The sequence below is a fragment of the Bombina bombina genome, chromosome 2 (assembly GCF_027579735.1).
Source record: "Bombina bombina isolate aBomBom1 chromosome 2, aBomBom1.pri, whole genome shotgun sequence".
In the NCBI taxonomy this organism is placed as follows: domain Eukaryota; kingdom Metazoa; phylum Chordata; class Amphibia; order Anura; family Bombinatoridae; genus Bombina; species Bombina bombina.
In genome coordinates, this window is record NC_069500.1 from 1,347,414,852 (window position 1) to 1,347,427,945 (window position 13,094).

General features: G+C 32.7%; 1 protein-coding gene across 1 annotated transcript; it reads left to right on the forward strand.

Annotated features, from left to right (window-relative positions):
• The first annotated feature begins 362 nt into the window (after positions 1-362).
• NKX1-1 (NK1 homeobox 1) lies at positions 363-6,946 on the forward strand. The gene is made up of 2 exons (XM_053700918.1): positions 363-798; positions 6,177-6,946. Exons 1-2 carry the CDS (start codon positions 363-365, stop codon positions 6,944-6,946), a joined length of 1,206 nt encoding a protein of 401 aa, XP_053556893.1.
• Positions 6,947-13,094: the final 6,148 nt, after the last annotated feature.

Sequence of the window (13,094 nt, forward strand, 5' to 3'; positions counted from 1 at the left end):
GCATCATCTCTCACTCTCTCACACACTCACAAGCACACATGGTGTTTGCTGCCCTCACAGTCGATGGAGATCACAAATATTAATTTGTGGCCAATTACATCCCACAGCTAAACCTGGAATCTTAGCTAAGAGGAATGCTTGAATGTGAAAAGGTGCAGCAAATAAAGGGAACCTGCAAGTGTGGGAAATAGCTCCTGGGATCATCCCAGCTGGACCATAAAACAGAGAGAGCAATACCTAGTCGCTTTGAAGACCCTTCTGCTGATAGTTTGCAATGTTTTTATTCTGCTGTTCAGGGGACTAGGCACAGATCACCTGAACTGCACAGGAGCAGGGCTTTCCAAGAGCACAGTCCTCAAGTAATGAATGTGAGCAGAGACAAAGCTCAGGTGGACCTCTCTATGCCAGTAGCTCAAACAGCACCAGTGGTGGAACCAGTGTCCTGCAGCCTTCACGGGGACATCATGGACAACCAAGGGGAACAGAGGCTGTCAGCCAACGAACTGCAAGGGTATGGCTGCCAGAGAGACCGGCAGGTGGTTAACCAGAACAGCAATACTCCAGGGCAGGAAGTCTTGGTGGTAGCACCTCCTGTAGTTCACAGGACTACGTCTTTCTCTGTTCTGGACATTCTGGATCCTAATAAATTTAACAGCAAACGACTCTGTAATATGGTATATAAGGCTTCTAATGACTTTATATTGAGGGGCACCGAAAAGCATGAAGACCCTGAGGTAGCTCATCAGAAATCTTTCATTGAAAACTTTGATAACTCCAAAAATTCCACAGAAGTAATAAGTAAGTTACCAGAGAAAAAAGAAACCTGCTGTTCATTGTACTTTTAATATTTGTGCAATTGCAATGTATAGACTTGTTAAATTAATGAAGAAATATTAAATGTATTTAGTTAATTCCTTATAAATGATAAGACATAGATATTATATCTAAAAGCAATGGAAGGATCAGAATTTAATACTTGATAGAATATTTCTATACTGAAATAAATATTTAATAATGTATAATCTCTCTTTATAACCTCTTAAGATATTGGATTAATGTTTCTACTTCTAGACAGCTAATTAAATTAATAACATGAGGGATTGGGGTACTAAAAAGCCCAACTTAAAATATATTGACTTATGAGCTTTGATGGCAGTTTGGCATTTTTTTGATCAGTAAATACAATTTAAACCCATTTTAAATAGAGTAATAATAAATATTAATTAAGCAAACATTCACCAAAAAGTACCAAATTTATCTATCTATATCTGTCTATCTATTTTTCTGTGTGTATATATTTTTATATTTAGTTTTTCTACAGTGAAATGACCACTATCCACAGTTAATAAATGTAACTGCCAATTCAATGTAAACGTTTAAATAAATATTTATTCTGGCAATAGCTTAATATTGGGAAGTTATGGAAGAGTTATCCTGAAACCTGTATCAGAAGTTTATGTCACATATGGTCAGAATTGTGAAGAGGTGAAGAGATATACAGTGTATTCTAAGTCATATTGATTTTAATATACTTTAGGAAGTATTGTGTTTCTTGGTGGTTCAGTAATATTTATATTTACTTATAATCTAACATAAGAAGAGTGTTATTTAAATGGGTAAGATTCTGTTTTCTGTATATGTATTATAGTTGTATAAAACCGTCTTTACACTTTTTCCCCATTAACTGTTTGTGTGCCAGTGTGTATAGACCCTCCTTGCAACAAATAGTTAAACCAACTTAAGCTAAACAGGACCCCCATTTTGTTTGCTGCTTGGGGCGACAGATTCAATTTTCTTTCTCCCCATGGCTTTTTTAGGACAAATCAGACTAATTGTGACAAAATGCTGGTTATCTCTGGAAAAAAACAATTAAATTCCTTCGATTACATTTAAGGCAAAATGTGCTTAGCAGCGTAAAGAGGTTTGATAATGGGGGAAATCGCCCCAGAGTGGCAGGTAGGACTGGCTGGGTCGATATCCTATTATCGAATTGTGCATATCTCTTACAGGCAGCTTGCACACCCTCTCCTAACATCTAAATTATAGGGTCACAATTCGGATAATTACTCGATTAAAACCTATTACACTTATTAGGGGATGCTATTGATCGTGAATTGCATTCGACCCAAGGAAGAGATTGCTTTTTTGCACCAAAATATCGCAACTCTCCCATTGATAATCTAAATATATCTAATGAGCATGGTCCAAGGTGTCTATCATTTTATATATACACTGCAAACATATATACAGTGTATACATACATAGAACTAATCAGATGATAGTTTTTATTTTATTTCATATATATATATATATATATATATATATATATATATATAACACATAAGTGATAGATCACATACAATTTTCATATGTTTAAAACACTCTTGTACATAATTATTTCAAATATGAATAAACTATTTTACTCTATAATGAAGTAAAATTATAGTAAGTAGGTATTTATGTGATATATATATATATATATATTGATGTGTAGGTATGTTTTTATATATATATATATATATATATATATATATATATATATATATATATATATATATATATATATATATATATATATATACTGTGTATATAGATAGATAGATGGATAGATAGATAGATATAGCTTGTTAACAGCAAGTTCAGTGTATATAATAACAAAAATCTACTATTAGTGTTTCTGTTTTACATTTTTAATTTAAATATTTCTGCAACTGATACAGAGTTGTTTACAGGACAAATTAATTCCCAAATATTTTCTATAAAATAAAAAAAATATTTATACGTTGCTTGATTTTATATATCTATATCCAAAAGGACATAATATATTCATAGGAATATAAAATTGCTTATGTATTTATTTATTAATTTTAATATAACTTGCTTTCATTCAATTGGAAAATAATAGCACATAGGTGTTAAAAAAGACATTAGCAAGGATCGCTGATCAGAAAAAAATATACATTTGTAGAAGTTATTTGATATTTACAAAAGTAAATAAATACAGTCCAGGGTATTGCAAGAATAGAGCAACATTTAAAAAATAAAAAATAAAACGAATGTAGAACGTGTATTTTTTTTAAACAGAAACAAGTTGCAATAAAGAAAATAACTATTAAAAAAAATAACAACATATATCAAAAATACAATATCGATTTCAGTTATAATTTGTTTTAAAAATATTATTTTAATATCGGAAACTTAAAAGATTTTGTTGCCAAAAGTTTTTTTGTTTTCTTTTGTTTGTTTGTAAATAGGAAGAGCAATATACAAGTTTAAGTCTAGAATATACACACACATATATATATATACTACTTTAGAAACGAAAATAAAGTGTACAGTATATATATATATACACACACACACATATATATATACACACACACACATACACACACACATTATGTATTACATATTACACTTTTCAATGCCTATTTCTTCTTATAACCCAGTGGTTGATATACTTAGCCTTATCCAAAAACACAAAATCTTGCTATCTGCATTTCTAGTTCTTAGATAAGTATCTTTACATTCTAACTGACAATTACACTTTCACTGCATTCTATTCTTGTTAAATACCACTAACTGCTGCTCTGCACTTTTTCAAATGCCTTATATATGTAGCAGTAGTTGTGGACTTGTTAAACACAAATGTAATCTGTAAAACAATGTGTAGGGTTCTCCCTAAAGATTCAGGACTTGCATCCTACAGGCAAACAGCTGGGAACACGTGTACTACCCAACGGAGCACTCAGGCACAAAGTTCATTGATCTTCTGGTCATAATTTACCTGTTGAGAATAAAACATTTATTATCATATATGGTAACATTTTTTTATCATATGTATTGTATAAGTGTATACAGAAGAAGGTCTTAAACCTTGAATATGTTGAAGGAAATGCAGTATTTACCTTTTTTGGCCACTTAAAGATCATATCAAATACTGGGGTTGATTCCAATAATTTAGGGGATGGGGGAAGTATTTTATGATTTTCTACAGGAAATCACAATTGATGCCTATGTGATTTTTTGTAGATTCTAAGGGATTTGAATTAACCCCATTATTATAGCTTCTAACAATCCCTTAATACGATCTGTTTATTAATAAAACGTTATTAATAAAACGTAATACTTATGTGAACCAATTATATGTTATCAAGCACTAATGTATTAATATATCCAGAAACTTCTGCAATTACTACTAAAGGTCATGACAGGAATGTATGGTTTAAGTAATATTTTTTTCCCCCTAAATTAACTACTTGTTTTTTGGGATTAATACTTTTTGGACACAGTAAAGCCCAAATATTATGTTTCATACATTTTAATAGTATATTGCAAGTTTATAAAATCTAGATTTTATGAGGCTGAGAAGTAAGACACGGTCGCTTATGTGCAGGTGTACTTAAGTATGCTTATTACAGTAACCTATTATCTTATTAATAACATGGGCTTTATACTTACAATTGATTCACACTCACATATTCATAAGTAATATTTTAGAGCTTAGTCAATTTTAGGGCAGGTGGTAGGTAAACTTTTGTTGTTGTTCTCTGATCTCTCTCACACACACACATACATACACTCACACATACACTCACACAGACACACACATACACTCACACACACACACACACACACCCTTACACACATTCACACATAAACACACACACATGCACACACTCACACATACAAACACTCACACATACACACGCACAAACACACTCATACAATACATACACACACTCACACATACACACGCTCAAACACACTCATACATACACACACTCACACATACACACGCTCAAACACACTCATACATACACACACTCACACATACACACGCTCAAACACACTCATACATACACACACTCACACATACACACGCTCAAACACACTCATACATACACACACTCACACATACACACGCTCAAACACACTCATACATACACACACTCACACATACACACGCTCAAACACACTCATACATACACACACTCACACATACACTCACATAGACACACTCACACATACACCCGCACAAACACACTCACATACACACGCACAAACACACTCACAGATACACACACTCACACATACACACACTCACATACACACGCACAAACACACTCACAGATACACACACTCACACATACACACACTCACATACACACGCTCAAACACACTCATACATACACACACTCACACATACACTCACATAGACACACTCACACATACACCCGCACAAACACACTCACATACACACACTCACACATACACTCACATAGACACACTCACACATACACCCGCACAAACACACTCACATATACACACGCTCAAACACAGACACACAAATACACTCACACACACAAATACATACGTTCTATCTATATCGTTCTTTCATATTTTTTTTGTTTCTCTTCTTTTTTATTTTCTTTTAGTTATTTTTCCTTTTTCCTTACACTTTTCACTCTCTCCATGCCCTGTACCTTTGTCCCACTCCCTGACACCCCCACACACATTGGATATCTTTATTTTACATTCAGCATCTAAGTTGTACTTCTTTAAATAGGATAAATGTTTGCCCTCTATAGTTATACATTGTTTGCCCAGTACTGTATTATATATTTGAGGAGCTAATATTTTATTTTCACTTGTCTGATAATGTGAGGACTAGGGATGTCCTTGTTAATCCAGTTTTATCTTGATCCCAAATTGGGATGGTATTATCTAAAACGTATTGTTTGTTTATTATATCTCTTTATCATAAAACAGAATTTTTTATTTAATATGGATTTGGAGAATAAGGACCAGTTATACGCTAAATTCTAGATTAAATATCAGAATATGTAACAGCAGCATACATTTTTATATGTTTTACAATAATTATATTTTATTATTTGATGGATCTGATAATAGTATATAAAATGTTCTAAGTGCCCTTTTAACCTTCACACTTATTTTTAAATGACCTTAACAGTATTATGATTAGGGCACATTAAGAACGGTTTTGCAAAGAGTATTAATCATTCTCACCTTCAACATATTTTTTTGTTTTTTTTTTGTTTGCTTTTTTACTTTTACGAATCGATACTGAAATCTTAGACCATAGTCAAGATGTATTGTTTTTTTAATGTGTTGGAAATTCTACATTCTGACCATTTGCCTTGTTGTTGCAGAGGAAGGAGAACTCTACCACCAGCCAGGAGAAGATTGCCAGAACCACGACTTCAGCCCAAGCCCTGGAAGTGACCTAGATGAAGATGAGGAAGAGGAAGAAGAAGAGATCTGCAATGAGGAAAGTAGTAACTCAACCACTTCAGGGACAACAGAAAGGGATCCTGCCGCAGGTACCCCTCAAGGAGAGGATGTCGTGACAGACATGAACCATTCAAGTTCCAACCAGCAACAAGCCAGTGGGAAGAGCCCAAACCATTCAAACCAGCACGGGAAACCCAAGAGGAAACGGACAGGCTCTGACTCTAAGTCTGGAAAACCCAGAAGAGCTCGCACAGCTTTCACATATGAACAGTTGGTGGCCCTAGAGAACAAGTTCAAGTCCACTAGGTACCTCTCTGTCTGCGAAAGACTTAACTTGGCCCTGTCTCTCAGCCTAACTGAGACCCAGGTGAAGATCTGGTTCCAGAACAGGCGCACCAAGTGGAAAAAGCAGAACCCTGGAGCAGACACTAGTGCCCCAACAGGGGGTTCAGGGCATGGCGGTGGGACTGGAGGTCCAGGTATGGGAGGTCTCAGCCCTCTCAGCCACTCACCCCCAATGGGAAACCCATTATCCATGCACGGCCACCCAGGCTACCCTAGTCATGGCCCCAGTGGCCTCATGTGCACTGCCCAACTTCCATTCTTGCCAGGACCAGCTGTCCTTTCACCTTTTGTGCTGAGTTCCCAGTCTTATGGAGCACCAACATTTTATGCCCCACATTTATGAAAAGGACCCACCGCATCTGACAATGACTTTGTTTTGCCCAAATATTAATATTATTATTCATATTGGCCCTTACGGGAAATAAAACGAGAGAAAAAAACAACTGATTCCAGACTAGGGCGACAGGACTGGTGACATTTTAATAAAATGAACACAGAATCACTGATTCCCAGTCCTCATTATTATTTACCATGTACAATATAGTATGAAAAAATAAAAAACAATTACTTTTCGTTTTGAATAGGGAAGCTACAAAGTCCTATTTATTATATCATTTGGTTTATCATAAACGTTAGCAAAAATAATACATAACAATTGTACAGATTGGTAACTATTCCTCAAAAAAGCACCTTTAATTTTTGTCAAGATGATGAGTTTATTTAAAATAATAAATACTCTTTATCAGTAATTCGGAGTCTTACTTGAAAACTTTCTTGGAAAATACTTGGAAAGAAATCCAACTCAATTTCTGTATTAATTGTTTGACTTTGAGTATTTGTGTTTATTTTTAATTGTATCATCCAAAACTATAATAGAACATAACCATGAATTCACGTAGACTGAAAATCATCAGTTTCAGCAATTCTTCCACTATTTATATTTAGAAAGATATAAAGAAGACAAACCACTTTGCAAAATAAATAAATCATTTGTACAATTGCATAAATAGCGTCTCAAGTAAAGACAAATACTTATAAATTGGCTTTTTTTTTAAAAAAAAAAAACTGAATTTAATCTTTATTTGATTTAAAAATAAAAAGCTATTGTAACAATACATTTGTAAATATGTAAATATAAATCACAGGTCTTATTGTTTGACCCCAGGATATAACATTTTCAAGTCTGATCATTTCCTTCTCAGGGTAATTAGTAAATTAGAGACTGTAATTAAAGTATATTGTTGCATAAGCAATGGATTTTAATTTCGTGATATCACGATTTATATTATTTATTCACGTTCTAATATAAAAGAACCATCATCCATGAACTATTTATGGACTAAAAAAAAAATCGAACCGTATTTATTATATTAATTTTTTATTTACAAATTTGTGTAAATACTGATTATGTTTACATTTATAATTAATGTATGGCATAGGTTGTATAACGAAATGAAAAGCACTTTGCTTAATTCTTTAAAACTGGCAAATAAAATGCTAAACAAAATAACTGATTGCTTTGTGTGTTTATTTTTTATTTTTATTTTACTATTTTAATTTCGTTGTATCTAATGTATAAAGATAGATAGATAGATAGATAGATAGATAGATAGATAGATGAAAGATACATAGATAAAAGATAGATAAATAGATATATGAAAAAAGATAGATAAAAGATAGATAGATGATATATAGATAGATGATAGATAGATAGATATATATATAGATAGATGATAGATAGATAGATAGATAGATAGATAGATGATAGATAATATTGATATAATTCATTTGATCTGCAAAACTATATATATATATCAAACGAATTGAATATTTAATTTTAACTATGTAATGTAATTACAATTATTTACACACACACGTATATATATATATATATACTAACTGTAAATGTATTCGATTATACAAAAAATTTTTTATATTAAATACAGCTTTGTCAAAAACTGTATTTAGCTTCAGATAACAATTGTAACATATATTCTAAGCATACTCCTGAGTATGATACAAAATAGATAGATGGATAGATAGATAGATAGATAGATGGATAGATAGATAGATAGATAGATAGATAGATAGATAGATAGATAGATAGACAGACAGCAAAGGGATGTGTTCTAAAACGTTTGAATTAATATTTTCTCAAATCTATTTTGTTGTTGTTTTTTTCAGAAATCAAATACATTTTACTTGGAGGCTGCGCTACATTTTCCAATTTTTGAAAAATTATATTTGTTTTTAACCAAAATACACATTTATTTCTAAATTTCTCATATGTTTCAAAAGAAAAAATAGGGTTTTTATATGGCTGCTACACAATATATGTAATGTACTTATGTCACAATTGGTGTAAAACACAACATATATTTGTATTATACATTTCTGTAATATGTGATGGCTGCTAAGCTAAGTGTAAGCATTTCTTTAGGAACAGGTACTTTGTACTGATCAGTCATGTACTATAGGAATGGACCCCCAGAGAGGGAAACATAATCTCATTAATGACTGTCACATTAGTAAATATGCTCTTTGTACTATATAATAGAACAATATAATGTTACAATTATTATATACATGTCTCATAATACATAACTTATAATACTATTTTAGCATAACAAAACATATACATTTTTATTTTATCACTCTTTTCTATCATCTATCAATCTATCTATCTATCTATCTATCTATCTATCAATCTATCTATCTATCTATCTATCTATCTACCTATGTATTATCTATCTATCCCTCTATCATCTATCTATCTATCTATCTATCTATCTAATCTATCATCTATCTATCTATCTATCTATCTATCTATCTATCTATCTATCTATCTATCTATCTATCTATGTATCATCTATCGATCTATCTATCTATCTCTCTGTTTGGCTATCCTTGGGTGAATGCAAGTTCTGCATTACAATTCACACAGTAAACCTATTGTTAAAGGGGCATTCAAATTCCATCTATAAAATAGTATTTTACTTTTTTTGTCGTTTAAAATGTGATGCTCCTGTCGTGAATACAATTTTTTTTTCATATGCTAAAAAAATATGATTAAGTGCACCAATAGATCCGTGGGAGTTGTCATTATTAACCAGCAAGTAATCTGTCCCTAGAAATCTGTTGTGCACAAATATCTATTTCCTGTTAGCTTTACTCTTTATATTTCATACTAAAAAAAATGTTTAATATTGCTGCTATGAGTTTAAGTCCCTTTGACATAACAACTTTTCACAGCTTATTTTCTATTCTAACCCTCATGTCTCAATAGATTTTTTTATTGCACAATATATGGATCCAGCCAAAGAGTTTAAAATATTTAATTCTCCTGGAATAAAATTAGACTTCATGAAAAAAAAGAAAATAGAATATAGGATTTTTGAAATATATATATATATATATATATATATATATATATATATATATATATATATATATATATATATATATATATATATATATATATATATATATATATATATATATATATATATATATATATATATATATATATATATATATATATATATATATATACATATATACATACATACACTACCCCCTTTTGTTGAACAGAGGGCCATAAGATTGGTTAACCCCTTAGCTGCCATAGCACTATAGCAGCATCCTTTAGCAGCCTAGGTATCAGAAGATGCTGCAGCTGAATGTCTCTCTATGGCTGCAGCAATAGACTTTTGATTGGTTGTATGTTTAAGCTGACTACACTCACAACACGGTTTGCTATACACTTCTACATCCTCAAGCCGCTGTGTGACAGTATTAAATGATATCTTTCTAATCCCATTAGCTCTTTCCTCTTGTTGGCTTCCATGAGTGAGCATTTTTGACAACCTTTACTGCGGCTCCTGACACTTGAAGCGTGAGCAAGTTATAATTTCTGACAGGGAAATTACATCTTTCCACAGACATTGATGCCTGGCAATGTAAAAGGCAGAGTAGATGAGGAGATGAGGGAGGGGAGGAGATTTTATAGGGCTGGCTCAGTGACTCTGAAATCATTGTGCCATCTGTTATACTTTGCTATATGACCAGCAGATGGCGCGCAAGATAAGTTATTTCGGCATTGCAGCCTATGATGAGCTGATATACAGTGTTATTGCTGATTATATCACAGCAACAGAGCACCATGGATAGTTCTTGTGATGCAATATTCTAATTAGGACCAATAAAACATTTTAATATAATTTAAAGGGACATAATACTTATATGCTAAAATACTTGAAAGTGAACTAACGCTGACAAGAAAATATCCCATGAACATCTCTATGTAATAAAGGTAGATATTTTACCTCAAAATTTCTTCATCTCAAAATAGTAATTGCTTAGGGAACAGTTATCCTTCAGCTACTGTTAGCTGTAGCTTGAGAAAAAAAACTATAGCCAATCAGCATCTTGCAAGATTTCATAGTAAACTTCCTTAAACTGAGTAGGTAAATAACATGACTGTACCTGCACATGCCAGATATACTCACTTGCAATTCATAGGACTAGAAACCTGATTGGCTGCTTAAAGTCCCTTTACAATGGAATGTGGCTGCTGAGGAAATTGAGGAAAATATTTTCCTTTTTGACATAGAGATGTTCAAGTGATATTTTCTAGTCAGATTTTTACAGCTATTCTGTATCACTAAATTGCTTCAACATTTGGGTATTATATCTTTTGAATTCCTATATATTACTAATGGCCAGCAAAATAATTTAAAGTACATCATCCGCAAATGGGGAAGCACTTGAAAGTAATGCCGCATAGCTGTAAAAAGCAGACTAGATTTTATCGCCTGAACAACCCTATGCAAGAAGGAAAATATTTTACCTCAAAATTTCCACAGTAGCCACATCACATTATAAAGGGATTTTCAGCAGCCAATCCGGTTGCTAGTCCTGGGATTTGCAAGGCTGTGCATCTGGCATGTACAGGCACATTCATGTTATTTCCCTATTACATTTAAGGAAGTTTGCTATTACATTTTGCGAGATTTCACTGAAATCTCATGAGATCACAGTAAAGAAAGCATGACCTAAGCAACGCTGATACTGATTGGCTGCTGTGTTTTTTAAAAAAGAAATTTAAACCTGCAGGTTGACAGTAACTGAAGAAAAACTGCTCACTGAGCACTTACTATTGTGAGATAAGGACATTTTAAAGTAAAATATCTTTTGTACATAGAGATGTTAAGGTGATATTATCTTGTCAGCTTTTCGCAGTTATACTGAATTGCTTTAAAGTGATTTAGTTTATAAGCAGTATGTCCCTTTAAAATGTAGTGCAGGTCGAAGTATAAAGTACTTTTATATAGTTCTAGCTATTTTATCAGGGCAATATTTACATCTGTACTAATTATCGTCACAGGTTATTTAAAGGTACAATGGTGAAGTAGAAAATCAGGCTCAGATGAACTGAGATAAGAATATGTATTACATAAAAGTACTGTTTGTTTTTCCAGTCATCTTGCCTACAATGAGAAAACAACTGAAACATTATTATTGTGATTCAGGAATACAACTCACTTTACAGCGCTTCACTTTACAGCGCTTCGCTAATACATCGCTTTGTGGAGCTGAAGTTCAACCTCCAAGGATTTTGAAAAAGTTCTGTAATCTTCGTGAGATTGTTAGAAAAGTGACTGGTACCATTTTGTTATGCTTAGTTCACTCTGTTTACAGCATTACAGTGCAATCTGTTTCTCAGTGTTGTAGTCTGTCAAATTTTACTACAGTAATTGTCACTATTTTACAGGTACAGTATTTCTTGAATAATAATTGAATACTGTGCTGTGCGAGTGTTTAACTAAACGTAGCACTATTGCACCCATAATAAATGTTAGTTCAAACATGTTTTCAAGTCTTTAAACACTGGCTAGTGAAAATAAAGCTAAAAATGCCTTGTTTCACTTTAAGGCGGTTTTCACTTTACAGCGGGGGGCCGGTCTCTAACCCTCTGTATGAGCGGGGTATACCTGTACATAAATGTTAGTAACATTGATAAACTAGAGTAACATGAGATTGTCATTCTAACGCCAATTTTAAACTTTCCAATGATATTCCTCTGGTGCTCATTGAGCTATTAATTAACAAATTAGCTCTCTGTTTAAAATAGGGGCTACACATATCTCACTTATCACATTAAAATGAAACAGTTAAATGGTTTGTACGTGCCAAGAAATATCCACAGATCATTTGCACACAGATCCCATTTGTTAACACATTTCTCCTATGACTAAATTAGGGCCAGATTACAAGTGGAGCACTATTGTTAGTGCAAGCAACATAAACGCGATCGCGAGATTTTGGTGTTCTTTTCTCTCAAATCCATATTACAAGTGGTGCTCTGCTAAAATTACCGCAAATTTGTTTGCGCAAACTCAAGGTAATTTATGCTCCCTATATTTTCTATGGCTAGCGTTGAGCGATAATATGCGCTCATATTACCAGTTGAAAGTAAATGCGATTGCATT